Below are 26,121 nucleotides of genomic sequence, written 5' to 3'. Positions count from 1 at the left end.
TCTCACTCTGTCACCCAGGCTGGAGTGCAGTGGCACGATCTCGGCTTACTGTAACCTCTGTCTCCCGGTTTCACACCATTGTTCTGCCTCACTCAGCCTCCCAAGTAGCTGGGACTACAGGCGCCCGCCACCACGCCCGGCTAATTTTTGTATTTTTAATGGAGATGGGTTTTCACCGTGTTAGCCAGGCTGGTCTCAATCTCCCGACCTCATGATCCGCCTGCGTTGGCCTCCCAAAGTGTTAGGATTACAGGCGTGAGCCACCGCGCTTAGCCTTTTTTTTTTTTTTTTTTTTTTTTTGAGATGGAATTTTGCTCTGTCACCCAGGCTGAAGTGCAATGGCGTGATCTGGGCTTACTGCAACCTCTGCCTCCCAGGTTGAAGTGATTCTCCTGCCTCAACCTCCCGAGTAGCTGGGATTACAGGCATATGCCACCACACCCAGCTAATTTTGTATTTTTAGTAGAGATCGGGTTTTGCCATGTTGGCTAGTCTGGTCTTGAACTCCCGACCTCAGGTGATCTGCCTGCCTCGGCCTCCCAAAGTGCTAGGATTTGAGCCACCATGCCTGGCCAACACAAGATTTCAATGAAGATTAGAGAAAAGGTGAGTAGCCTAAGATGACATAGGAAGTGTACTAGAAGTGCATCTATTTGGTCTTTTCTGTCTCCATGAAGTCTTTCCTGATTAGCTCAGTAACTTCTCTCTCTGCTACTGAATTATTGGTATTTTTTTGTGCCAGTCGATCAAAAAAACTTCATGCATTAATTCATTGCTCTGTAGTAACCCTTGACCTAAAGAGTAAGATTCATGCACTTTGGAAGGCAGAGGCAGGCGGATCATGAGGTCAGGCGATCAAGACCATCCTGGCTAACATGGTGAAACCCACTCTCTACTAAAAATACAAAAAAATTAGCCAGGCATGGTGGTGGGCGCCTATAGTCCCAGCTACTCGGGAGGCTGAGGCAGGAGAATGGCTTGAACCCAGGAGGCGGAGGTTGCAGTGAGCCGAGATGGTACCACTGCACTCTAGCCTGGGTGACAGAGCAAGACTCTGTCTCAAAAAAAAAAAAAAAGTAAGATTCCTCTGCCCCTCAAAAGCTGCTAGTTCAGTAGTATATATAAAGTAATACTTCCAGTATGATGTAATGGTGCTTTAACGTAGGCATGCTCAAGGTGTAGCGGTGGCACAAAAGACTTTTCCTTAGTGAACTTTTCAGAAGTAAAAGGAAGAAGCTAGTATGACTAGAGTCTGGAATGACTGGGGCAGAGAGAATCTGGGGAGAACAGAACAGGACAGGTGGTTGATCCAGATCACAGAGCTTTACAGGCCAGCAATAGGATGGCAATAGGAAGTCACTGAAGGAATAATTTTTTTTTTTTTTTTTTTTTTTTTTGAGGCAGAGTCTCACTTTGTTGCCCAGTCTGGGGTGCACTGGTGCGATCTCGTCTCACTGCAACCTCTGCTGCCCAGGTTCAAGCAATTCTCCTGCCTTAGCCTCCCGAGTAGCTGGGATTACAGGTGCCCACCACAACGCCCAGCTAATTTTTGTATTTTTAGTAGAGATGGGGTTTCACCATGTTGGCCAGGCTGGTCTTGAACTCTTGACCTCAGGTGATCCACCCGCCTCGGCCTCCCAAAGTGCTGGGATTACAGGCATGAGCCACTGCACCCGGCCGTCACTGAAGGATTTTGAAGTAAGAGTTGTGTAATTATTTAAGAATCCCTGCCAATGTAAGTCCCCTGAAGGTGGGACTGTCTGTCTTTTTCATGGTTATAGTCCCAGGGCCTGATACACAGTTATACTTGTTAAACGAAAGAAAATCTTGTACGATTTGCTTTTTTGGAAGATCACTGACAGCACCATGAATTAGACCTATTGAGACTGGAATCAGAAGACCAATTCAAAGATCCTTGGACTGGACTACACAAGATAGCAAGAGGGCTTGAACTAAGTAGTAGCAATGAAGACAAGGGCGAGAGAGAGTTAGGAGTGGATTCGTAGCATTTGAGGACTGACTGGAATAAGGGGTGATGTGGAGAAGTTGTGAGAAGAGAATAAAAAAATGATTCCCAGATACTTGGTGCTATGATCTGACTGTTTGTATCTTTCCAAAATTCATTTGTTGAAATGTAATCCCCAGTGTGTTGGTTTAACAGGTGGGGCCTTTGGGAGATGGATCAGATCGTAAGGTCAAGTCTTGTGACTGGGATTAGTGCCCTTACACAGAGAGGAAGCTTGTTTGCCCCTTTTCCCCTTCCACCATGTGAGGACACAAAAAAGGCACCACCTATGAGGAATGGGCCCTCATCGGACACTAAATCTGCTAGAGCTTTGATCTTGAACTTCCTAGCCTCCAGATGTGTAATACATTTCTGTTTATAAATTATTCTAAGATATCTTGTTATAGCGCCCCAAAAGGACTAAGACCTTTGACTTCATTAATTCATTTGAAAGACATCAACTACAATTAAAAGAAAACAAAACTTGGCCGGGCGCGGTGGCTCAAGCCTGTAATCCCAGCACTTTGGGAGGCCGAGGTGGGCGGATCACGAGGTCAGGAGATCGAGACCATCCTGGCTAACACAGTGAAACCCCGTCTCTACTAAAAAATACAAAAAACTAGCCGGGCGAGGTGGCCGGCGCCTGTAGTCCCAGCTACTCGGGAGGCTGAGGCAGGAGAATGGCGTAAACCCGGGAGGGGGAGCTTGCAGTGAGCTGAGATCTGGCCACTGCACTCCAGCCTGGGTGACAGAGCGAGACTCCGTCTCAAAAAAAAAAAAAAAAAAAAAAAAAACAAAAAAACAAAACAAAAACAGAAAAGGTGGTTTGCAATTTTTTTCACTTCATGAGACTGTGATTTATTTCCCTGGGTAGGCCACACAATTCCTTGAGAACATGGACTTTCCCCCATACAAGGCTGTGAACTGTGCACACAGAGATGCTCAATAAATGGTACCGAATCCTCTCCTTCAGCACCTGGTCCTCTCTGGCAGTCTCCATTCCCTTATGTCTCACTGCCCCCTCTGCTCCTCTGAACCTGCAGTCCCCAAAGTCACCAATTGTCTCCATAGCAACAAAATTTAGTGGCCTCTTATAAGTCTCTGTATTGCTTGACTTACTGGCAGCAACTGAAACTGACTACCCCTTGAAGGGTCCCCTGCCCAGGCATTCCACAATGTCACACTTTCTTGCTTTTTCCTCCTCCTCCTTGGCTATTGCTTCTCTATCCTCAGGGCTCAGCTGTAGCCCTCTTCTCAAGCACTTCCTTTTCCCTAAAATGATTTTATTCATTCCTATGGTTTCAGTTCCTTTTTTTTTTTTTTTTTTTTTTAAAAGACACAGTCTCACTCTGTTGTCCAGGCTGGAGTGCAATGGCACAATCTTGGCTCACTGCAATCTCTACCTCCCGGGTTCAAGCAATTTTCCTGCCTCAGCCTCCTGAGTAGCTGGGATTACAGGCATGAGCCACCACGCCCAGCTAAGTTTTCTATTTTTAGTAGAGATGAGGTTTCTCCATGTTGGCCAGGCTGGTCTCAAACTCCTGGCCTCAAGAGATCTGCCTGCCTCAGCCTCCCAAAGTGCTGGGATTACAGGCGTGCACCACCACGTCGGCCTTAGTTACCTTTTTTTTTAATGACAATTCTTCATTGAGTTCAAAGCAGCCTCCTGAACTTCAGACCTGGTATCCAACCATTACTCAACATAATTACTTGAATGTCCGTAGACATTTCAAATTCAGTATCTCCAAAATGTAAACTCTATCTTATTCTCTTCCCAAAACCTTGCTGTTCCTCCCTTGTTTCTGCTCTCAATATCACTCCTGTCACAGTGGCTGCCCAGGGCACAAACCCAGAAGTCACCTTCACATTTCAGTCTCCTGCGTTCCCCAATCCCTCACTGTGGTAGGCGTAATTAAGAAATTATTTTAGGCAGATAGAGAGGAAAAGGGGTCCTTAAAAAGTTTTTGTCTCTTTTGAAGCAGTTCCAGAAATGTTTCCGGTCTAGCATGAAAGCCCTGGCTCTTAGACCGAAGCTGGCAACCTTTAATATGCAAATGCTGGCAGTTAGAAACTGGGTCCACCAACAGGGCGATTCCCACCATTGTCCCCTTGCCCTTGCTCTCACATGTGCTGGCAACATGGCCACCCCTGCATATCCCCACGTGTGTAGAACATCGTGGCGCCCTGCATTTGCGTATTAAAAAGCTAGGGTGGGAGGGCCAGTTTTTTTAGAGGGCTACATTAATGACATGCGTGGTCAAACCAGTCCCGTGAGCCCTATGCAAATCAGACACCGCCTCCTGCAGCCTCCTCATATAATTGGCTGGTATCTCCCCTGCTCTCCCGGTCTCCTCTCTTGGCTTTGGAGCCCCCATCCCTCTGTGTCTACAGGGGACCTTCCTCTTTCTTTCTTCTCCCTTCCTTCTTGCCTATTAAACTCTATGCTCCTTAAAACCACTCCACGTTTGTCCATGTCGTTTTATGTAATTCGACTCAAGACGAAAACCCTAGCATTCTTCCACTGGTCGAAGCCGTATCATCACCACGTTCTGTTGAGTCTCTTTACGTCCAAATAATCTCTCAGAATGGCCTATTTCCATCTTTAAGACACCACTGTAGTCCAAACCACCATCATCTCTCCGAAGATTCCTTCAACAGCAACTGCTTTTTTTCTGCAGCCAGTGATCTTTCTAAAATGCAAACATGACCACGTATCTTCTTTTAAAATATTTATATAGCTCCCCACATCCTTTTAAAAGTACACTTTGGCCAGGTGCGGTGGCTCACGCCTGTAATTCCAGGACTTGTGGGAGGCCAAGGCAGGTGGATCACCTGAGGTTGGGGATTCCAGACCAGCCTGGCCAACATGGTAGAAACTCTTCTCTACTAAGAACACAAAAATAGTTGGACGTTGTGATGCGTGCCAGTAATCCCAGCTGCTTGGGAGGCTGAGGCAAGAGAATCACTTGAACCCAGGAAGTGGAGGTTGCAGTGAGCGGGGAGATTGTGCCACTACACTCCAGCCTGGGGGACAGAGAGAGGTCCAGCTCAAGAAAAAAAAAAAAAAAAAGTACACCTTAATCTGGTTTCAAGGTGCAAGATCTGCACCTATCCTTCCATTCAAGCTTCATCAAGCCGCTGCTACCTCCCCGTTTCCCACACAATTTATGAGACTTCTAAGTTCCCTCTAAAGGGCCCGAACACCTACAGTGGTAACAAGTCACTTGGATTTGAATCCTGGCAAGGCAACTTACCATCTGACCTTGGACACTGTGCTGTTCTTAACCTCTCCGTGCCTCGGTTTCCTCATGTGTATGAATAACATCAACACCTACATCAAAGTTTGCTGTATTAAATTTGATAATATATGCAAAGCATTTAGAAAAGGGCCTAGCTCATAGAAAGCCTTATATAAATATTAACTATCATTTTTTTCCTTTTTTGGGGTGGGGGGTTGGGGACGGAGTTTCGCTTTTGTTGTCCAGGCTAGAGTGCAATGGCACCATCTCGGCTCACTGCAACCTCCGCCTCCCGGGTTCAAGCGATTCTCCTGTCTCAGCCTCCCAAGTACCTGGGATTAGAGGTATGCGCCACCACGCCCAGCTAATTTTGCATTTTTAGTAGAGACGGGGTTTCTCCATGTTGGTCAGGCTGATCTCAAACTCTCGACCTCAGTTGATTCGCCCGCCTCGGCCTCCCAAAGTGCTGGGATTACAGGCATGAGGTACTGCGTCCGGCCTAGCTATCATTTTTATACAAGTGCTAGGTTTTGGGAAAATGTAATGATGGCTTTTTCTTACTAAATTTTCAGTGGAGGATGAGGAGAAAGAAAGTAAATAGTTATATGAACACAGTAGAAAGTACAAAGTGGAAAACAAAAAGAGTATCGAACCCAGGTGAGTGGTCCAGACCTCCCCCCAGAAACCTAAGAATCCATAGAAATGGTTGGGAAGCGGAGAAGATCCTCCAGACAGCAGGTGGCGATGTAGCATCCCCCAGAAGGCCCGCTAACAGAAGCTAGGAGGACGCGCTACCAAAGTCACGTGTCCCCGGCGTTCACTCGCTCTTCGCTTCACGTGACTCGCATCCTCGCGGGTGATTGGTCTGCGTGCGGCACGTGGGCAGGGGGACCAGGGAGGGGCGCGGTGGGCGGAGGGGAGGGACAGGGGGCGGAGCTGGAGGGGGTGGTTCGGCGTGGGGGCCGTTGGCTCCAGACAAATAAACATGGAGTCCATCTTCCACGAGAAAGTGAGTGTCCGCGTGCGGTGGGGAGCTGTCTGCCGCGCGGTGGCGGGCGTGGAGCGCGGCATCACAGCCTCCTGGAGGGCTGGGTGGGGTCCGAGTCGCCCCCATGCCGATCTCGCCGGGCTAGGGGCGACGCCGCAGCCCCCCGCCTCTTCGGCTCGGGGAGGGGAGCATCACCTACGCCCCTACTTCCCCCGCGGCCCCCGCCCTGGGAGCCGGGAGGGAGTATGGGCGGGGCCGGGGGCGTCTCGGGACACGGGAGCGCGGTGGCGCCCAGTGGGTTTGCCTTTGCCTTTCTCAGTCACTTTCCATCGCTTTTCGGAGGATTCCTTCACCCCTTCCCAGTCCTTCCCTCTCCCTAGGGTCTAGCTACAGCCACCTCTGGGACACCTCCCTCGACCCCTCCTACCCTACTCCTGGCAGAATTAACTTTTCTTTCTCCAGACTGCTCAATTCTATATTGGAGTCTTCCCTACATTTAGATCTTTGGGGTCTTGTTCATGTTTTTTCCCCTGCACCAGGTCCGCGAGCCTCCCGAGGGAGGAGACCTTGGCTCGCCCACTGTAGGGCATGACACTTAGGAAGTGAAGTAGGAAACCCGTTGTGCTCCTAAACAGGGAAGTCTTCACGAGTTTTTATTACGGGATGTTTGGGTTTGGTTTCTTTTGGTACTCCCATCTTTCCGGAGCAGGCAGCCAGCTTTGTTTTTAGGTATTAGGAGTGGACTGGAATGATTTTGTTGTGGTCTGCCTAGCCTGCTGTCACTTTAACTCTTCAGTGACCATGCACTTGAAGATACTGTTTGTGACATGTGGAGAAACTCCTCGTTTCTCACATGCTGTTATCCATCCATTTGTATGTGAGTGAAGCCTTCCCCAGGACAACTTTGGCACATGATACCTTGTTTTATAATAGTATCGTGTTTGGAAACAGTTGCTGGTAAGGCTATTATTTAATAGGAGGAGCAAAGGGTTTTTGTTTTATTAAATGCTTAATAAAACAGACATTTTTATTTATCCCAGACATTTAAAATTCACACACACACAACAAATAAAGCAAAGACAAAAGAATACATTTACCAGATGTAAATCTGTAGTATAAATCTTTTTTTAATTTTTATTTTAAAGATGGCATCTCATTCTGTCACCCAGGCAGGTGTGCAGTGGAGAGATCATGGCTCCCTGCAGCCTTGACTCCCTAGGCACAAGCGATCCTCCCTCCTCCGCCTCCAGAGTAGCTGGGACTACAGGTGTATATTGCCAGGGCCAGCTAATGTTTTTGGAGAGACAGGGGTCTCGCTGTGTTGCCCAGGCTGGTCTAGAACTCCTGGACTCAGGTGATTCTCCCACCTCAGCCTCTCGAAGTGCTGTGATTACAGGCGTGAGCCACTGTGCCTGGAACAAACTGTTAAGTACAATGCTTTTCATTGTAGAAAACATCTCGGAAACTTTTGAAATAGGCAGATTTACAGTGGGGCCTCAGTCGTATAGTTGTCACTAATTTTTTGACTTGATTGACATGATTTATAAATCATAGACAATAGAGATTTAGTTGCTTGGCTGAGTAAAGTGTGTGAAAAAATACACATGTACTTTCTTAAAAACATTTTTTTTTTGAGATCGAGTTTTGCTCTTGTCACCCAGGCTAGAGTGCAATGGCGCGATCCTGGCTCACTGCAACCTCTGCCTCCCTGTTCAAGCTATTCTCCTGCCTCAGTCTCCCTAGTAGCTGAGATTACAGGTGCCCACCACCACGCCCAGCTAATTTTTGTATTTTTAGTAGAGACAGGGTTTCACCCTGTTGGCCAGGCTGGTCTCCAACTCCTGACCTCAGGCGATCCACCCGCCTCGGCCTCCCAAAGTGCCAGGATTACAGGCGTGAGCCACTGCACCTGGCCATATTTTTGTTATTAATTTTCAAAGGCTTTGGTGTGGGACCAGATTTCAACATGGAAGGCCTTAAACATGTTCCACACTACTTCCTGAGAATCAGACAAGATTTTTAACAATATTGATTGTTACCTAGTTGGGACGCATTTCTGCTGAACCATGAGATCAATAAAAGCTGGGTGCTAGCCAAGCGAAAATCTGCTTACCCGAAAGAAGTCCCTCTTAGTCCGGGTGCGGTGGCTCACACCAGCGCTTTGGGAGGCCCAGGTAGGTGGATCACAAGGTCAGGAGTTTGAGACCAGCCTGGCCAACATGGTGAAACCACGTCTCTACTAAAAATACAAAAAATTAGCCAGGTGTGGTGGCAGGTGCCTGTAATCCCAGGTACTCAGGAGGCTGAGGCAGGAGAATAGCTTGAACCCAAGAGGCAAAGGTTGCAGTGAGCTGAGACCGCGCCACTGCATTCCAGTCTGGGTAACAAAGCGAGACTCTGTCTAAAAAAAGAAAAGAAAAGAAAAAAAAAAAAGAGTCCCTCTGAATTATCAGCATGTGTATAGGCCTACAGATACTTCAGGAATGTATTTACCATTATCATTAACTTGTATGTACATAGCAAGTGAAGATTCAACAATTTAGTTTTTTGGGCGTACTCAAGAGTATGCATCTATAACCATATGGCCCATTGTTAATCTCCTATACAGTCCATTCTAGGAATGTTTGGGCTTACTGTGCCATTTTTCAGTTCACTGCCTTCCCCTCTGCAATATACCTTTAACCCTTGCTAGGTCCTGGGTTTGGAGAGCCAGAGAACCAACTTTGGCCCTAGAGAAGCTGGGTAGGTGGGAATATCTGCCTACAAAGGGCCTTGCAACCACTTCCTCTTGGAACCTTGGTTTCCTCTTTCTGAGTTGTCACTTTGAGTACCCTTTATTAAGTTGGAATGTAAAAACAGTTTCTCACTGACACATCTACAGTGCTTGAGATAGGGCCTGGCACAGAGTAAGTACTCAATAAATATTTGAATGGGGCTGAGCGTAGTGAGACCTGTCTCTACAAAGAATGAACAAAATTAGCCCGGGTGTGTTAGCACACGCCTGTAGTCGTAGCTCTTTGGGAGGCTGAGGTGGGAGGATTGCATGAGTCTGGGAGGTTGAGGCTGTAGTGAGCCAAGGTCACACTACTGCACTCCAGCCTGGGGGACAGAGCAAGATCCTGTCCCAAAAGAAAAAAATGTATATATTTGAATGGATAAAGAGAGGTCTTTGAGTTTCTGAGATATATATGGTGCTGTTTATCTAAAGTAAACAACTTTTCTGTAAACATTTTAAGGCTTTGCAGGCCAGCCGTAGTCTCTGTCACACATTCTTATTTGTGCATGTTTTTCCCAACCATCTAAAACTGTAAAGTGCATTCTTAGCTACCGGGGCAGGTCAAATTTGGCCCATGGGCTAGAGTTTGCCAACCCCTAACTTAAACCTTTGTACTAACTTTATGACCACTAACTACTGGATTTTTGTTGTTTGTTTTAGTTCTGGTGCCGGCTCTCTGTCTTTTTTTTTAAAATCACTTCTTTTGCTGATGTTTCTTGGTGCAGTCACTGTGCCATTTGTATTGGTGATTTTAATGTAATGCAAACTGGGAATAATAACTAAACTTGCTGGGGTTGCACATAAAGTTATTGAAAAGATGCTGAATATTGACTCTGTGGCATTCATTATGCCCTTTTGTGGTTGCTGGATTTTAGCCGTCTTTAGGATATTTGAGCTTCAGGAGAAGCCAAATTCTGTATAAATGACTTGAAGTGCTAATGGCACAGATTTTGAAACCTCTGCCTGGGTTTGAGTCTCAGCTCTGCCTTTTACTACTTGTGTGATCCTGAGCAAGTTACTTAGTATCCGTGTCCTCTGGTTTCCTCCTCTGTAGTGGTGGGGATAATAACATAGACATAACCTCAGAGTTAGAGGGTAGAGAAGGCTCCCTGGCAGATAGTGCTGTAGAAGTACTGGCCATTGCCATTACTCAGATGCTTGTGTTTGCTGAGCCTCATAGTAAGGGCTCGGAGAGCACTAAGAGGAGGTGAGAATGCCGCTAGATTGACAGCTTGTCCCCAGATAGCCCATTCCTGAGAGCACCTTAGGTTTATACCTGATTTGTGTTGTAGTTAGTAGTGTCTGTGATAATTTTAACTAGTTTTAGGTTGGTCTTGAAAACCTGGAGAGGTTGGGGATAAATGATTTGGTAGCAGTTCTCTTGTGATTTTATAAATTATCTTTGTAGAACTGCAGTGTGCTAATTCTCTGAGCCCAACACAATGAAGTCTGGGCCTAAAATCATAGGATTTCTTTTATTTTTAAAAATTTTAAATTCCTTTCTTTTCTTTTTTAAGATGGAGTCTTGCTCTGTCACCAGGCTGGAGTGCAGTGGTGTGAACTCAGCTCATTGCAACCTCCGTCTCCTGGGTTTAAGCGATTCTCCTCTCAGCCTCCCGAGTAGCTGGGACCATAGGCGTGTGCCACCATACCCAGCTGATTTTTGTATTTTTAGTAGAGACAGGGTTTCACCACATTGGCCAGGATGGTCTCGATCTCTTGACCTCGTGATCCACCTGCTTTAGCCTCCCAAAGTGCCGGGATTATAAGCGTGAGCTACCATGCCCGGCCTATTTTTTATTTTTTTGAGGTGGAGTGTCGCTCTGTCACCCAGGCTGGAGTGCAGTGGTACAATCTCAGCTCACTGCAACGTCTGTCTCCTGGGTTCAGGTGATTCTCCTGCCTTAGCCTCCTGAGTACCTGGAACTACAGGCACCTGCCACCACACCTGGCTAAGTTTTGTATTTGTAGAAGAGACAGGGTTTCACCATGTTGGCCAGGCTGGTCTAGAACTCCTGATCTCAAGTGACCTACCTGCCTCGGCCTCCCAAAGTGCTGGGATTACGGGCATGAGCCACCATGCCCAGCCAAATCATGAGATTTCAATACTGCTGAACTTTGATTATGGCAAAGTGAACTTCTGCTTTGATTAAAGCTTGATGAGAGAGATGACTGGGGATAGTTTGAGATAAGGGCAAGGCGGGAAAATGCATAATCTTAGGTGGGCTCATTGTCATTGTACAATTCTTTTGGTCTGTGTGGAATTTGATCTGTCCTATGCCTTAAGTTATGTTTATTTTTGTTTTTATTTTTATTTTTATTTATTTTGTTTCTTTTTGAGAGACATGGTGTTGCTCTGTCACCCAGGCCAGAATACAGTGGCACAATCGTAGCTCCTTGTAGCCTTGAACTCCTGGGCTCAAGTGATCCTCCCACTCAGCCTCTCAAACAGTTGAGATTACAGTATGAACCACTGTGCCTAGCCTTAAGTCATTTTTAAATTGGTACTGAACAGTTTGTCCTTTCCTTCCATTAAATCATATTAGAAGTACAGAACTTGATATTTCCTGTAGCAATACAGTATATCTTTGATGAAGTTTGATTTCAAGTACTTATTTTTCATAATTTAAAGCTATTTTTTATAGAGATAATTTTAATCAAGTATTTGGATGTCGCTATTGCTATATGTGATATTAAGTATGGTGACCATAGTTTGTAAACTCCAAACTGACAGCAGGACAGGAAATTTGTGTTAGCAAAGGCTTTTTTCTTACTGTTTGAATTTTTAAAAAATTAGGTACCATATAGAGAGGAGCACACAAATCGTTAAGAGTACGGCTCAGTGAATTCTCACAAAATGAACATGTGTAAACAGCAAGTAACAGAAGATTTACCTGCATCCTATAACCTCCCATTATTCCCTTTTCTAGGTACTCTCTCTCCACGGCACTCCCACCAAAAATAACCACTATGCTGAATTCTGATATCATAAATGAGTTTTGCCTAGTTTTGAGCTTTTGTGACTGGAATCGTACAGTGTGTATACCCTTCTGACTCTGTCCTCTTTAGTTTACCATTGTTTGAGAGATTTATCCATACTGTTCCAGGTAGTTGTAGTTAATTCATTCACATTGTTATGTAGTATTCCTTTGTGAGTAAACACAATTTCCATTCTGCTGTGATCCCAGCTATCCATTTGGGTCGTTTCCAGTTTAGGGACCATTACAAATAGTAATGCTATCTGTAATGCTATTTTGTATTACTACAAATAGTAATGCTATTTGTAGCACAAAAATAGTGCTTTTGTGAACATTCTTATACACATCTTTTGATGAATATATGTTTGCATTTCTGTTGTTTACATTATGTACCTACTAATGGAATTGCTAGATCATAGGAGATGTACATGTTAAGCTTTAGTAGATGCATTACATAATTATTAGTTATTATTGGTTATACCAATTTACTCTCTCACCAGTGGTATACAACAGTTTCTATATCTCTGATCTCCAACATTTTAGCCATTTTAGAGTTTGTGTAATAACACATTGTGGTTTTAATTTACATTTCCCTGATGACTAATGAAGTTGAGTACCTTTTTTGTGTTCTTTGTAGCCATTTGACTGTCTTGTGAAGTGCTTGTTTGTCTTGCCTTTTCTTTTCTTTTCTTTTCTTTCTTTTTTTTTTTTTTTTTTTTTTTTTTTGAGACAGGTTCTTGCCCTGTCATCCAGGCTGGAGTGTAGTGGTGCAATGTCAGCTTACTATAGCCTCAACCTTTTTGGGGCTCAGGTTATCCTCCTATCTCAGCCTCCCAAGAAGCTGGACTACAAGCATACACCACCAAGCTCAGTTAATTTTTTAATTTTTGTAGAAATGGGGTTTCACTGTGTTGCCCAGGCTGATCTCAAACTTCTGGACTCAAGTAATCCTCCTGCCTTGGCCTCCCAAAATGCTGGGATTACAGGCATGAGCCACCGCAGCCAGCCTTGGCTGTTTTTCAGTAGGTTATAAGTAGAACATCTGTATATCCCTTCAATTTGCATATTATTCAGTAAGAGTTGCACTCTGGTAGTAGAAATACAGAAGAAGAAGAAAGAAGTGGAAACAAAAAGTCTATTTTTCATGAGAAGACTTGGGGGATAGTGTTCTCTCTGGCTCCAAGCTGCTTATTCCTTACCAAAAGATGAGGATAAACTTATCTCAGACTCAGGCTGTCTCAATGCCGTCTTCCTATTCCATTATACACATGTAACCCATATTTTTTTCACCAGCTGAATTTTGTTCCTAGAAAATTGATTTATCAGGAAAAAAATCCATCTTGCAAGGTGGTTCTCTTTAGAGTCTGCTGTGTAACATAGCTCAGGACAAATTGCATGATGTCAGATAAGTTGGGTTAAGGAATAGACCTTATTGGGGAAAGAGAGAACTTGGAGGGCCAAGGTTAGCAGGAGAAGGAAATGTTCTCTCATCTGCTATCATTTCAGGAAGGGGCAAACCTGGTGTCTGTGTTCACAGGGAGGGATCCATCTGTACATGATTCTCCCTTACCAGGTAGCATGGGAAAGCTACTGCTGTGGGGAGGAGGATTACACACAGGTTACTCGGTACCAGGCATCCTGGACTTGGATTCAGGCTGCCAGTTGTGTGAGAAACTGCCCAGCACTTGAAGGCCCTGAACCTGTGGGAGGTTGTACCTACCTCCCATAAGGAGGAAGCCTGTCGTCCCATGGGAGCTGAGCTTGGGTGCAGTCCCTTTTGCTGGCTTGTCCAGGAGTGAGCTCCGGGGTTGTTTGGGACAGTTCTGCTCATTGCATTACACTGTTTGTACATTATCTGTAGAGTTCCATGAAGAGAACTTCAGCTCTGTAACTGCAAGTTTTAACATGGAACAGAATTTTTCTCACTTGTATTGATTCTTAAGATTTGAAATTCTATCAACAATCATTTAGATTGTGTGGAGTGTTGTGGTTTTTTTTTTTTTTTGGAGACAGAAGGCTGGAGTGGCAGTGGCATAGTCTTGGCTCACTGCAGGCTGTACTTCCTAGGTTCAAGAGATTCTCATGCCTCGGAGTCCCGATTAGCTAGGTGTACAGGTGCACACCATCACGCTGGCTAATTTTTGTATTTTTAGTAGAGACGGGGTTTCGCCATATTGGTCAGGCTCGTCTCGAACCCCTGGCCTCAAGCAATCCACCCGCCTTGACCTCCCAAACTGCTGGGATTACAGATGTGAGCCACCATGCTTGACGGGCATTATGTTAAAAGAATAAATGTTCTAGGCAGCTGGGCACAGTGGCACGTTTCTGTAGTCCTAGCTGCTCGGGAGGCTGAGGTAAGAAGATCCCTTGGGCCCTGGAGTTCAAGTCCAGCCTGGGCAACATAGTCAGATCTCATTTTTTAAATAAATAAATAACTGTTCTAGAGACTAAAATTTCCTTTCACCATTAGTAATTTACTGTGGAATCTCCAAGAATGAACTTATTTTAGGTACTGAAAATAAGGGAGACTAAATGTTTTATATAGTAGTTTTTAGTAAAGTATGAGGTTTGATGCATTTGATAGATGATAATGTTTTTTTGTTTTTTGTTTTTTGTTTTTTTTTGAGACAGAGTCTTGCTCTGTTGCCCAGGCTGGAGTGCAGTGGTGTGATCTCGGCTCACTGCAGGCTCCGCCTCCCGAGTTCACGCCATTCTTCTGCCTCAGCCTCCCGAGTAGCTAGGACTACAGGTGCCCGCCACTACGCCCGGCTAATTTTTTGTATTTTTTAGTAGAGATGGGGTTTCACTGTGTTAGCCACGATGGTCTCGATCTCCTGACCTCGTGATCCGCCTGCCTTGGCCTCCCAGAGTGCCGGGATTACAGGTGTGAGCCACCGCACCCGGCCGATAATGTTTGTTTAAAATAATTCTTAAGTTTTTGATCATGTAATTGTAGTTTCATTAATGGTAGATTTGTAAAATAAATGTTAACAAATGAAAATGCATGTACCTATGTTAATTATACTTATCTAAAGCTGAAAGTTCAGTTCAACTATGTTAAAAAATAGTTGGAGCCGGGCACGGTGACTCACACCTGTAATCTGAGCACTTGGAGAGGCCTAAGCGGGTGGATCACGAGGTCAGGAGAACGAGACCATCCTTGCCAACACGGTGAAACCCCGTCGCTACTAAAAATACAAAAAATTAGCTGTATGTGGTGGCGGGCGCCTGTAGTCCCAGCTACTCGGGATGCTGAGGCAGTAGAATGGCATGAACCCGGGAGGCAGAGCTTGCAGTAAGCTGAGATTGTACCGCTGCACTCCAGCCTGGGTGACAGAGCAAGACTCCGTCTCAAAAAAAAAAAAAAAAAAGTTGGCCAGGCACGATGGCTCACACCTGTAATCCCAGCACTTTGGGAGACTGAGGCAGGGGGATCACGAGATCAGGAGTTCGAGACCAGCCTGGCTAACATAGTGAAACCCTGTATCTACTAAAAATACAAAAATTAGCCGGGCATGGTGGTGCATGCCTGTAGTCCCAGCGGCTGAGGCAGGAGAATTGCTTGAACCTGGGAGGCAGAGGTTGTGGTGAGCCGAGAGTGCTCCACTGTACTCCAGCCTGGACAACAGAGCAAGACTGTGTCTCAAAAAAGAAAGAAAAGTTAATGATTAAATTATTTAGGGGAAAATACTGTGCAATTCTGTTTAATAAGTCACATTTTAATTTTTTCTTTTGGAAATATTAGCAAGAAGGCTCACTTTGTGCTCAACATTGCCTGAATAATTTATTGCAAGGAGAATATTTTAGCCCTGTGGAATTATCCTCAATTGCACATCAGCTGGATGAGGAGGAGAGGATGAGAATGGCAGAAGGAGGAGTTACTAGTGAAGATTATCGCACGTTTTTACAGGTACTGATGTTAAACTCACTAAGTCACATTTCTTTCTTTTTTTGAGATGGAGTCTTGCCCTGTTGTCCAGGCTGGAGTGCAATGGCACGATCTCAGCTCACTGCAACCTCCGCCTCCTGGGTTCAAGCAATTCTCCTGCCTCAGCCTCCCAAGTAGCTGGGATTACAGGCACACGCCACTATGCCTGGCTAATTTTTTGTATCTTTGTTAGAGACAGGGTTTCACCATGTTGGCCAGGTTGGTCTGGAACTCCTGATCTCATGATCCACCTGCCTCAGCCTCCCAAAGTGCTGGGATTGTAAGTGTGAGCCACCACACCTGGCTTACATTTCTTTTAAAAACGTGGATACTATTTAGAAAAGGATGTGCCATTCTTCCTATAGGGATCTGACTGGTGAATTATAACTGCACTGTTAACTTTGGAAATGGAAATGCAAAGATGTTATTTTAAATATGCACGCTAATGACAGTTTGTATCCTTCTTTCCCCACCCCCACGCTTGCTTCAACTACCTGTCAAAATTAACAGCAGCCTTCTGGAAATATGGATGACAGTGGTTTTTTCTCTATTCAGGTAAGTAGTCACAAGCATCTACTATGTGTTGCTTACATCCCAGGCCCCGTTTCACAGCCTTTCAATAGTCACTGCAACAAGGCGACCTTCAGAAGTTCTTCTAATAGATCATGTCTACAGAGTATAAGATTATACTCTAGATCACTAGAGATTGTGATCCACCTGCCTTAGCCTCCCAAAGTGCTGGGATTACAGGCGTGAGCTACCATGCCCAGCCAACTAGAGTACTAAATTTTTATATAGATAGACATGAAAGGATTGTAGAATCTTCATATTAGAGTGGGGCATTTAAAAATTCCTTTTTGAGAAAGATTATTTAATTTGGCCAGGCGTGGTGGCTCACACCTGTAATCCCAGCACTTTGGGAGGGCAAGGTGGGCGGATCTCAGGGTCAGGAGATCAAGACCATCCTGGCCAACATGGTGAAACCCCGACTCTACTAAAAATACAAAAATTAGCTGGGCGTGGTGATGCAAGCCTGTAATCCCAGCTACTCTGGAGACTGAGGCAGGAGAATCACTTGAACTGGGGAGTCAGAGGTTGCAGTGAGCCAAGATCGCACCACTGCACTCCAGCCTGGTGACAGAGCAAGACTCTGTCTCAAAGAAAACCAAATACCCTTAATTATAATAAGTCCCAATGTCTCAAACTTACCATCTGTTGGGTAAATTTGAGAAAACGCATTATCTTGCTACCATCCTTTTAAATCAGCCTACCAGACTGGATTTCCTTATTATGGTCTGTGGCTTTTGATTTTTCTCTTTGAGTTCTTTGGTGGTTATATATATGTACTTGAAAGATTCTTTTATCTGCGTGTCTTTCATTCTTTTCTGACACTGTGAGTTGTATCCAGAGGTCTTTCAGAACCTCTCCTGAGCGACCTATCTCTGCAGATACCTTTGTTTGTATTTCCCTTGTACTGCCCTCCTGGACTCCTCCTCATCCACCAGCATTTCCATCTAGTGCTTTACCGTGCCACTGTTAACAGGTAATGGCTACTGCAGGGCTGGAATCAGAGGTCAAAGTAGGCCTAGCACTTGGTGTTTCCTATTTGTGCCTTGCTGCTCTTGGTGCCCACTACCTTGCACTCATTTTCTGTCTTTGCCGGTACCTGGCTGACTTGCTTCTTTGTTGGCTACCTTGGAGGGTAGATAGTGAATTTTCAGAAATTTCCCTTCTTTTGTCAGACAGATTGAAATAATCAGGTTTGCATTTTGTTTTTTTCTACAAGTGGCAAGCCCATGACCCTGGAAGTCTGATATCTATGGAAACTTCAGTTTAAGTGCCCAGGGAGAACTTATTTTGATAGACATGATTTCTGACATTGCAAGTAGTAAGTTGAATATAAATTTTCTAAAGTAGCACCCATGGCAGCCAAATTATCAGATGTATATAGTAGACTAGTTTTAAGAATAGCACTTATGGGTAGAATATACATCTGGATTTTTGAGGCAGTTTTATGTAGGAATTGTGTGGTTTTCTGGAACATCTCAGAGACCTGGTATGAAAAGCACTCTTCTAATATATATGTGTATGTTTTTTATGGATTTAGTGATACATCTATACACACACACACTTTTGAAAACCTATAGCCGGCTGGGCGTGGTGACTCATGCCTGTAATCCCAGTACTTTGGGAGGCCGAGGCGGGCAGATCACAAGGTCAGGAGTTTGAGACCAGCCTGGCCAATGCGGTGAAAACCTGTCTCTACTAAAATTACAAAAATTAGCTGGGTGTGGTGGCGCATGCTTGTAATCCCAGCTACTCGGGAGCCTGAGGTAGGAAAATCACTTGAACTCAGGAGGCAGAGGTTGCAGTGAGCCGAGATCATGCCACTGTATTCCAGCCTAGGCAACAGAGCAAGACTCTGTCTCAAAAAACAAACAAACAAAAAACCCCCCAAAAAACCTATAGCCTTCTGGAGAAATTTATATATGAGGTACACACAAACATAGCTATACTTCTTAAAGTGTTTACACAACTGACATAGCTACACTTCTTAATTTGGAATGGAGTGGTTTGGCTTATGAAAAGTTACTATTTTTCTTAACAGGTTATAAGCAATGCCTTGAAAGTTTGGGGTTTAGAACTAATCCTGTTCAACAGTCCAGAGTATCAGAGGCTCAGGATCGATCCTATGTAAGATTTTGTTTTGCATTTCATACATTTCTTTTCCCAAATTTGATTTTTAAAGATATTTCTTAAAGAAGAGAAATATATTTTGAATACTTGTGTTTTGATGTTCCCTGTTTCATTCCCTCAGACTTTCCTATTTCACCTTTGTGATGTCCATGAGCATCTGCCCTGTAGCCTTCCTGGCACCCCAGTGTCTGTGGCAGCACAGAGCTGCCCTGTAAGTGGTGCGTGAGGCCATCTTTTGGCACGGCATCACTAAGCTGCTGCAGAGACGTTCATATGGTTGTGTGATCTTTTAAAAACAGCAGTGACACTTAACTGTAAATATAATCTTAAATTATCACAAATTTTATATAATGTTTGCCAGTAGACAACATAAATATGAATTCAATATTTCAAGTTAATATTGTGTGTTTTCTTTTTTAGAAATGAAAGATCATTTATATGCAATTATAAGGAACACTGGTTTACAGTTAGAAAATTAGGAAAACAGGTAACATTTCTTACCCTTCCTTGTCTTTTTTTCTTATATTGTACCCCATTTAAAACTAAAATGTGGGCCAGATGCAGTGACTCATGCCTGTAATCCCAACAGTTTGGGAGGCTTAGGTTGGGGGATCACTTGAAGCCAGGACTTTGAGACTAGCCTGGGCAACAAAGGGAGGTCCTGTCTCTTAAAAAAAAAAAAAAAAGCCAGGTATGGTAGCTCACATCTGTAATTCCAGCTTTCTTGGAAGGCTGAGGCAGGAGGATCACTGAAGCTCAGGAGTTTGAGGCTGCAGTGAACTATGATTGTGCCACTGTACCCCAGCCTGGGTGACAGAGTAAGACTCTGTTTTATAAAAAATAAAAAGAAAAAAAAATTTAAAAATTAAAAAGAAAAAACAAAAGGATTGATGACTTTAAAATTTGGAAACTGACCAGTAGTGTGTGTGTTTGTGGCATGGTTTATCTATCTTGATAGATAGAAATTTGTCATTTTAAAACGTATCAGTTTTCTTTGTAAATTTATTTGTGACAAGTATATGCAATTTATATCATAAGAAGAATTCTAGCCGGGCGCGGTGGCTCAAGCCTGTAATCCCAGCACTTTGGGAGGCCGAGACGGGCGGATCACGAGGTCAGGAGATCAAGACCATCCTGGCTAACACAGTGAAACCCCGTCTCTTCTAAAAAATACAAAAAATTAGCTGGGCGTGGTGGCGGCGCCTGTAGTCCCAGCTACTCGGGAGGCTGAGGCAGGAGAATGGCGTGAACCTGGGAGGCGGAGCTTGCAGTGAGCTGAGATCCGGCCACTGCACCCCAGCCTGGGCGACAGAGCGAGACTCCGTCTCAAAAAAAAAAAAAAAAAAAAAAAAAGAAGAATTCTATATTAAATATAATACAAATGTGGTTACTTTTAAGTGGGTTTTTATGTGATGACTATGTTCTGTCAGTTAATTACTACATTTGTAGATTTGTATTTAGCATAGTGCTGTCACAAAGCCTGAAATAGTGTCAAGCATGAATCAAGCATTCAATTATGCTTGCTTTAGTGTAAGATTATTCATATGATTCCAAAAGCCATGTAATACATACATCTACATAAGATTACTTCTATTTGTTAAATAAAACATGAAATATGTCTTGAGCAAGCTATTTTAAGAAACAGAATCATTTAACATCCTTTTTATTAGAATTTTGAATCTTTGAAAGAGGGTTATTGAAAACCAGCTAGCACAGTAAAAAAGAATAAACTACTGATACATGCAGCAACATGGATGAATCTCAAAATAATTATGCTGAAAGAATAACCCAGAAACAGAATACTACATGCTGTATGGTAGCATTTATTAAAAGTGTAGAAAAGTGCAGATTCATCTGTAGTGATGAAAAGCAGATCCACCAGTGGTTGCCTGGGGATGAGAAGGCTAAGGAAGAGTGAGAGGGGAGGGTCATAGAGAGGCGTGGGAAACGTGGCAGTGATTAATGTGTCACAATGTTGGTTGTAGTAATGGTTTCATGGGAGTACAGTATACAAATGTCAAAACATTTCAAAGGCCAGGTGCAGTGGCTCATGTCTGTAATCCCAGCACTTTTGGATGCCACGGCAGGACGATCACTTGAGCTCAAGGAGTTCAGGACCAGCCTGGGCAATGTCACAAGACCCCATCTCTACAAAAAAATGAAAAAAAAAAAAAAAAGAAAAATTGGCTAGGCGTGGTGATACATGCATGTAGTCCCAGGTGCTAGGGAGGCTGAGGAGGGAGCCCAGAGGTCAAGCCTGCAGTGAGTCATGATCGCACTACTGCATTCCACCTTGGATGACAGAAGGAGATCCTGTCTCAAAAAAAAAAAAAAAAAGTTTCAAATTGTACACTTTAAATATGTGAGGTTTATTATATATCACTTATACCCCAATAAAGCTGTTTTTTTTTTTTTTTTTTTTTGAGACGGAGTCTCGCTCTGTCACCCAGGCTGGAGTGCAGTGGCCGGATATCAGCTCACTGCAAGCTCCGCCTCCTGGGTTTACGCCATTCTCCTGCCTCAGCCTCCCGAGTAGCTGGGACTACAGACGCCCGCCACCTCGCCCGGCTAGTTTTTTGTATTTTTTAGTAGAGACGGGGTTTCACCTTGTTAGCCAGGATGGTCTCCACCCGGGTTCAAGCAATTTTCCTGTCTCAGCCTCCCGAGTAGCTGGGACTACAGGTGTGCGCCACCACACCCAGCTAATTTTTGTATTTTTAGCAGAGACGGGGTTTCTCCATGTTGGTCAGGCTGGTCTTGAACTCCTGATCTCAGGTGATCCGTCCATCTCTGCCTCTCAAAGTGCTGGGAATACAGGCGTGAGCCACCATGCCCAGCCCTAAGTTGGTTCTTTAGTAAAGTTCTTCCTGAGGAGCCAAGAGCAAGTTAAGGAGGTGTAATGTAGAAGCTTACAGTGGAGGCTAGCTGGGTGCAGTGGTTCACGCCTGTAATCCCAGCACTTTGGGAAGCTGAGGCAGGGAGATCACTGAGGCCAGGAGCTTGAGACCGGCGTGGACCAACACAGTGAAACCTTGTCTCTACCAAAAAAAAATTTAAAAAGTGCAACTTACAGCAGTAGAGGCTGATGCGAGTGGGAATCACCTCTAGGTAAAAACCACGGTAGGGTACTGCTGAGATTATTTAACCTCTGGGTTTTATTTATGTGTTTTTAAAAATTATGATCCAGTATTTTTTACTTTTTCTGTATAAATTAAGCACTGAATTTTTAAGGTCTGTAGACTTAGATTTCAGAAGTACCCTCATATTAATTTGCAAATAAATGTCTATCTTATTTTGACAGATTTAAAAAATTTTAGTTCTTCAAAATTGAATTTTCACATTTTGAATTACATTATCTTTGACAAATACAGAAGATGTTGGCCGGGCGCTATGGCTCATGCCTGTAATCCCAGCACTTTGGGAGGCTGAGATGGGTGGATCACCTGAGGTCAGGAGTTCAAGATCAGCTTTGCCAACGTGGTGAAACCCCGTCTCTACTAAAAATACAAAATTAGCTGGGTGTGGTCGCACATGCCTGTAATCCCAGCTATTTGGAAGGCAGGAGAATTGCTTGAACCTGGGAGGTAGAGGTTTTAGTGAGCCAAGATCACGCCATTACACTCCAACCTGAGCAATAAGAGTGAAACTCTATCTTTAAAAAAAAAAAAAAAAATACAGAAGATGTCAAATTTTGGCTTATTTTCTTTTCTTTGGTTCTAATTTATATTTTTGTTTAAAACTATATTTTTCACTATAGACTCTGTCTGAGGTCCCTGTATAATAAAAAAGAAGGCTGGAAAAAGTATTAACATTGTCAAAATCCAGGAAAATAGTTGGTCATGATATTGACAGTAACTTTAAACACTTTTTGTATCTTGTGGGTTAAATTAGGATTACTTTGTAGTAGTGATAAATGATGTTAATTAGGGCCGAGTGCAGTGGTTAACACCTGTAATTCCAGCACGTAGGGAGACTGAGGTGGGAGGATGTCTTGAGGCCAGGAGTTTGAGACCAGCCTGTACAACATAGTGTGAGACCCCCATTTCTACAAAAAAAATTAGAAAATATGTCAAGCATCTTGGTGCAGTCCCAGCTATTTGGGAGGATGAAGCGAGAGAATCAAGCCCAGGTGTTCAAGGCTGCAGTGAGTTATGATTGCACCACTGCACTCCAGCCTAGATGACCATCTCTTTAAAAAAAAATGTGTTTATATGTTATATGTGATGGTGTTTTTTAAAAACATTTTTAAATTATAGAGGGTCTCACTATGTTGCCCAGGCTGGTCTCAAATTCCTGAGCTCAAGCGATCCTCCCATGTTAGCTTCCCAAAGTGCTCGGATTATAGGCATGAGCTGCGATGCCCACCTAATTTAGTGATTTTTTTAAAACTGAGTTGGTAATTATAAATTATCTTCCTTTAACTTCTGACTCTCTCACAATTGGAATCCTTTGACAAAAATTATCATAATGGAAAAACTTTGTATAGTTGTCATTTTTCCTCCCGTCAGTATGATAGATGCGATTAGAGTTATGTTGGACTGATACTTTGAAAAAAGATTTAACTATAGCTATTAATAAAGACATTTCAACTACGGACTATCCATTTTTATTCTTTTGGGAGGGTTTAATGTTTATAGTGTAAAGCAAAGTGTTGTTTTTAAAACACTATTTAACAGGGCCGGGTGCCGTGGCTCACGCCTGTAATCCCAGTACTCTGGGAGGCCGAGGCGGGTGGATCACAAGGTCAGGAGATTAAGACCATCCTGGCTAACACGGTGAAACCCCGTCTCTACTAAAAATACAAAAAATTAGCTGGGTGTGGCGGTGTGCGCATATCATCCTAGCTACTCAGGAGGCTGAGGCAGGAGGATGGCGTGAGCCTGGGAGGCGGAGCTTGCAGTGAGCCGAGATTGCACCACTGTACTTCAGCCTGGGCAACAGAGCAAGACTCTGTCTCAAAAAAAAAAAAAAAAAGAGTATTTAACAGAGGCCGGGTGCGGTGGCTCATGTTTGTAATCCCAGAACTTTGGGAGGCCGAGGCGGGAAGATCATTTGAGGTCAGGAGTTTGAGACCAGCCTGGTCAGTGTGGCAAATGTGCTGTCTCTATACAAAAATTAGCTGGGTGTGGTGGCACAGGCCTGTGGTCCCAGCTTCTTGGGAGGCTGAGGCAGGAGAATTGCTTGAACCTGAGAGAAGGAGGTTGCAGTGATCTGAGGTCATGCCACTGCACTCCAGCCTGGGTGACAGAGTGAGATTCTTCTCAAAAAAAAAAAAAAAAAAAAAGTAATAGTGATAAATCTGCAGTATTCTCTTTTAAGATCATATTATTCAGTCAGAGGAAAGAGCTCAACTTGAAATATTTCCAGAGTTTAAACAATCTTACTAAGCTTTGATGGGTTATATCTATTCTTAACATGTAAAACTACTTTATTACCTATAATATGCACTAACTTAAATATTGACAATTTTTTTCCAGTGGTTTAACTTGAATTCTCTCTTGACGGGTCCAGAATTAATATCAGATACATATCTTGCACTTTTCTTGGCTCAATTACAACAGGAAGGTAAGTAAAGGCTGAAAATTTTGTAATGTTATCTTTTGAAGTAGTTAAATAAACAGGAGCATTAGATGACAGCGTGACAATACTGTTTTTCTGGCAGTGGCAGTGAAACAATCTTTAGGTTTGACATGGTGACAGGCTGTGATTTGGGTGACGCTGTTCCATTAGAATTCTCACTGGCACCTGGCCCTCCCTCTTCTGAGGATGCTGCTTTCTTTGCAGCCCTTCTAAGTAATGGTTTTTTCTTTTATACATCACATACCACACGGCTGAGAGGAGGGATAGACATTTTTCTTCTTTGCCTCTTCTAGGCCACTGTTCTTCCCTATAAACTCTAGTTTCTTTGAAATACATGCCCCTAAGGGCCGGTTGTGGTGGCTTTCGCCTGTAATCCCAGCACTTTGGGAGGCTGAGGCAGGCAGATCACGAGGTCAGGAGATCAAGACCATCCTGGCTAACATGGGGAAACCCCGTGTCTACTAAAAATAACAAAAAATTAGCCGGTTGTGGTGGTGGACACCTGTAGTCCCAGCTACATGGGAGACTGAGGCAGGAGAATAGTGTGAACCCGGGAGGTGGATCTTGCAGTGAGCTGAGATTGCGCCACTGCCCTCCAGCCTGGGCAACAGAGTGAGACTCCGTCTCAAAAAAAAAAAAAAAAAAAGAAATACATGCCCCTAGATTAAACTATCCCTGGCCCTTTTGCACTCATCCAAAAGTCTCTTTTCATCAGTGATTTTAGGATCTGACTCATTGTGTTTTTCTCTACTTCAACTCCTTTTATCATTCTTAATGATTTCTGTATTGCTCATCTATCCAGTAATCCAGTATCTGCTTCTTAGTTTCAAAATCACCCACTCTTGCTTAGCTATTACCAATAATCATAACCACTGTCAAATCTCAATTGCAAGCGTATTACTCTTTAACTACCACCTCCTTTCCTTAAACCATGTTTTGTCTGTTTTTTTTATTCCAGCCATTCTTTAAACCCTACCGTGGGGCCCAAGCATTTCCTTTATATGCATTCTTCCTTTCTTCTCCTGCTTATTTTCTGTAATCCATTGTTATAATCACTCCATTGCATTCTTCAGCTTGTTTCCCCCTTCTCTGCCTCCATCATACTTGAATGACAAAAATCTCAACCCTGGTTAAAACCAAATCTTGGCCTTGTCCATTCCTGTACCAGAGTACCAGGATATGGCTAAAAAATAACATAAAACATGATGATTGGTTTTACTTTTTTCGTAAACGATCTATCCATCCATTCACCCATCCGTCTATCACAGTGACTAGGCCTCTCTGAAGCCCAGGCTGGAGTGCAGCGACATGATCACAGCTCATTGTAGCCCCACACTCCTGGGCTCAAGTGATCCTCTTGCCTCAGCCTGTTGAGTAGCTGGGACTACAGGCTTGTGCTACCACACCTAGCTAAGGTTTTACTTTAAATTTATTATAATCACAAAATTCAGATGAGCCTTTAGTGCTGCCTGATATTTCTACTATGTTTTCTTAGTAAATCCCTGTACCACTCTCCAAGATGTTTATAAAAAATCATGTACCACTGTCCGGATGTTTATAAAAAATCATGTGCCACTCTCCAGATGTTTATAAAAAATCATGTGCCACTTTCCAAGGTGACTGATTTCACAGCTTCTGTCTTCAAACCTTTAACCACTTTCCTCTCCCTTCCTTACACACCTTGCATATGGCCTTCCATTACATTCTGCTGAGAACATAGAAGCAATTAAAATTATGTTCTTATCTTTCTACCAGCAAGTGTACCAATTTGCTTATATCTTCACCTGTGCTTTGAGACTATTAAAATAGATGAATGGTCCCCTACCTCTAGCAAAGACCAGTCCCTCACTTGTGGGATGTGCCTGCTTTCATCTCTCCACTCTCTTGTATAATCAGTTTCCCCCCTATTTTCTTTTTTTTTTTGGTAATA

General features: G+C 43.7%; 1 protein-coding gene and 1 long non-coding RNA gene across 4 annotated transcripts in view; one reads left to right on the top strand and one right to left on the bottom strand.

Annotated features, from left to right (window-relative positions):
- Positions 1 to 6,183: 6,183 nt before the first annotated feature.
- Positions 6,184 to 26,121, top strand: part of ATXN3 (ataxin 3) — a 49,397-nt gene continuing 29,459 nt past the window's right edge. Inside the window, exons 1-6 of one of the 3 annotated variants that reach the window (XM_007987621.3) lie at positions 6,184 to 6,253; positions 15,732 to 15,896; positions 16,425 to 16,469; positions 18,523 to 18,608; positions 19,032 to 19,098; positions 24,089 to 24,176. In XM_007987621.3, the coding sequence (XP_007985812.1) occupies positions 6,230 to 6,253; positions 15,732 to 15,896; positions 16,425 to 16,469; positions 18,523 to 18,608; positions 19,032 to 19,098; positions 24,089 to 24,176 (475 nt within the window). In that variant the 5' untranslated portion in view covers positions 6,184 to 6,229. The remainder of the gene's footprint in view (positions 6,254 to 15,731; positions 15,897 to 16,424; positions 16,470 to 18,522; positions 18,609 to 19,031; positions 19,099 to 24,088; positions 24,177 to 26,121) is intronic. The other 2 variants (XM_007987623.3, XM_007987624.3) reach the window with 2 other exon arrangements.
- The window catches only part of LOC119619074 (uncharacterized), a 47,866-nt gene continuing 41,962 nt past the window's right edge, over positions 20,218 to 26,121 (bottom strand). The window contains exon 3 of the long non-coding RNA XR_012091035.1: positions 20,218 to 20,924. This is a non-coding gene — a long non-coding RNA (uncharacterized lncRNA). The remainder of the gene's footprint in view (positions 20,925 to 26,121) is intronic.

This window comes from Chlorocebus sabaeus, chromosome 24 (assembly GCF_047675955.1).
Source record: "Chlorocebus sabaeus isolate Y175 chromosome 24, mChlSab1.0.hap1, whole genome shotgun sequence".
Lineage (NCBI taxonomy): Eukaryota > Metazoa > Chordata > Mammalia > Primates > Cercopithecidae > Chlorocebus > Chlorocebus sabaeus.
Note: the sequence above shows the minus strand (reverse complement) of the source record. Positions and strands in the feature narration are given on the sequence as shown.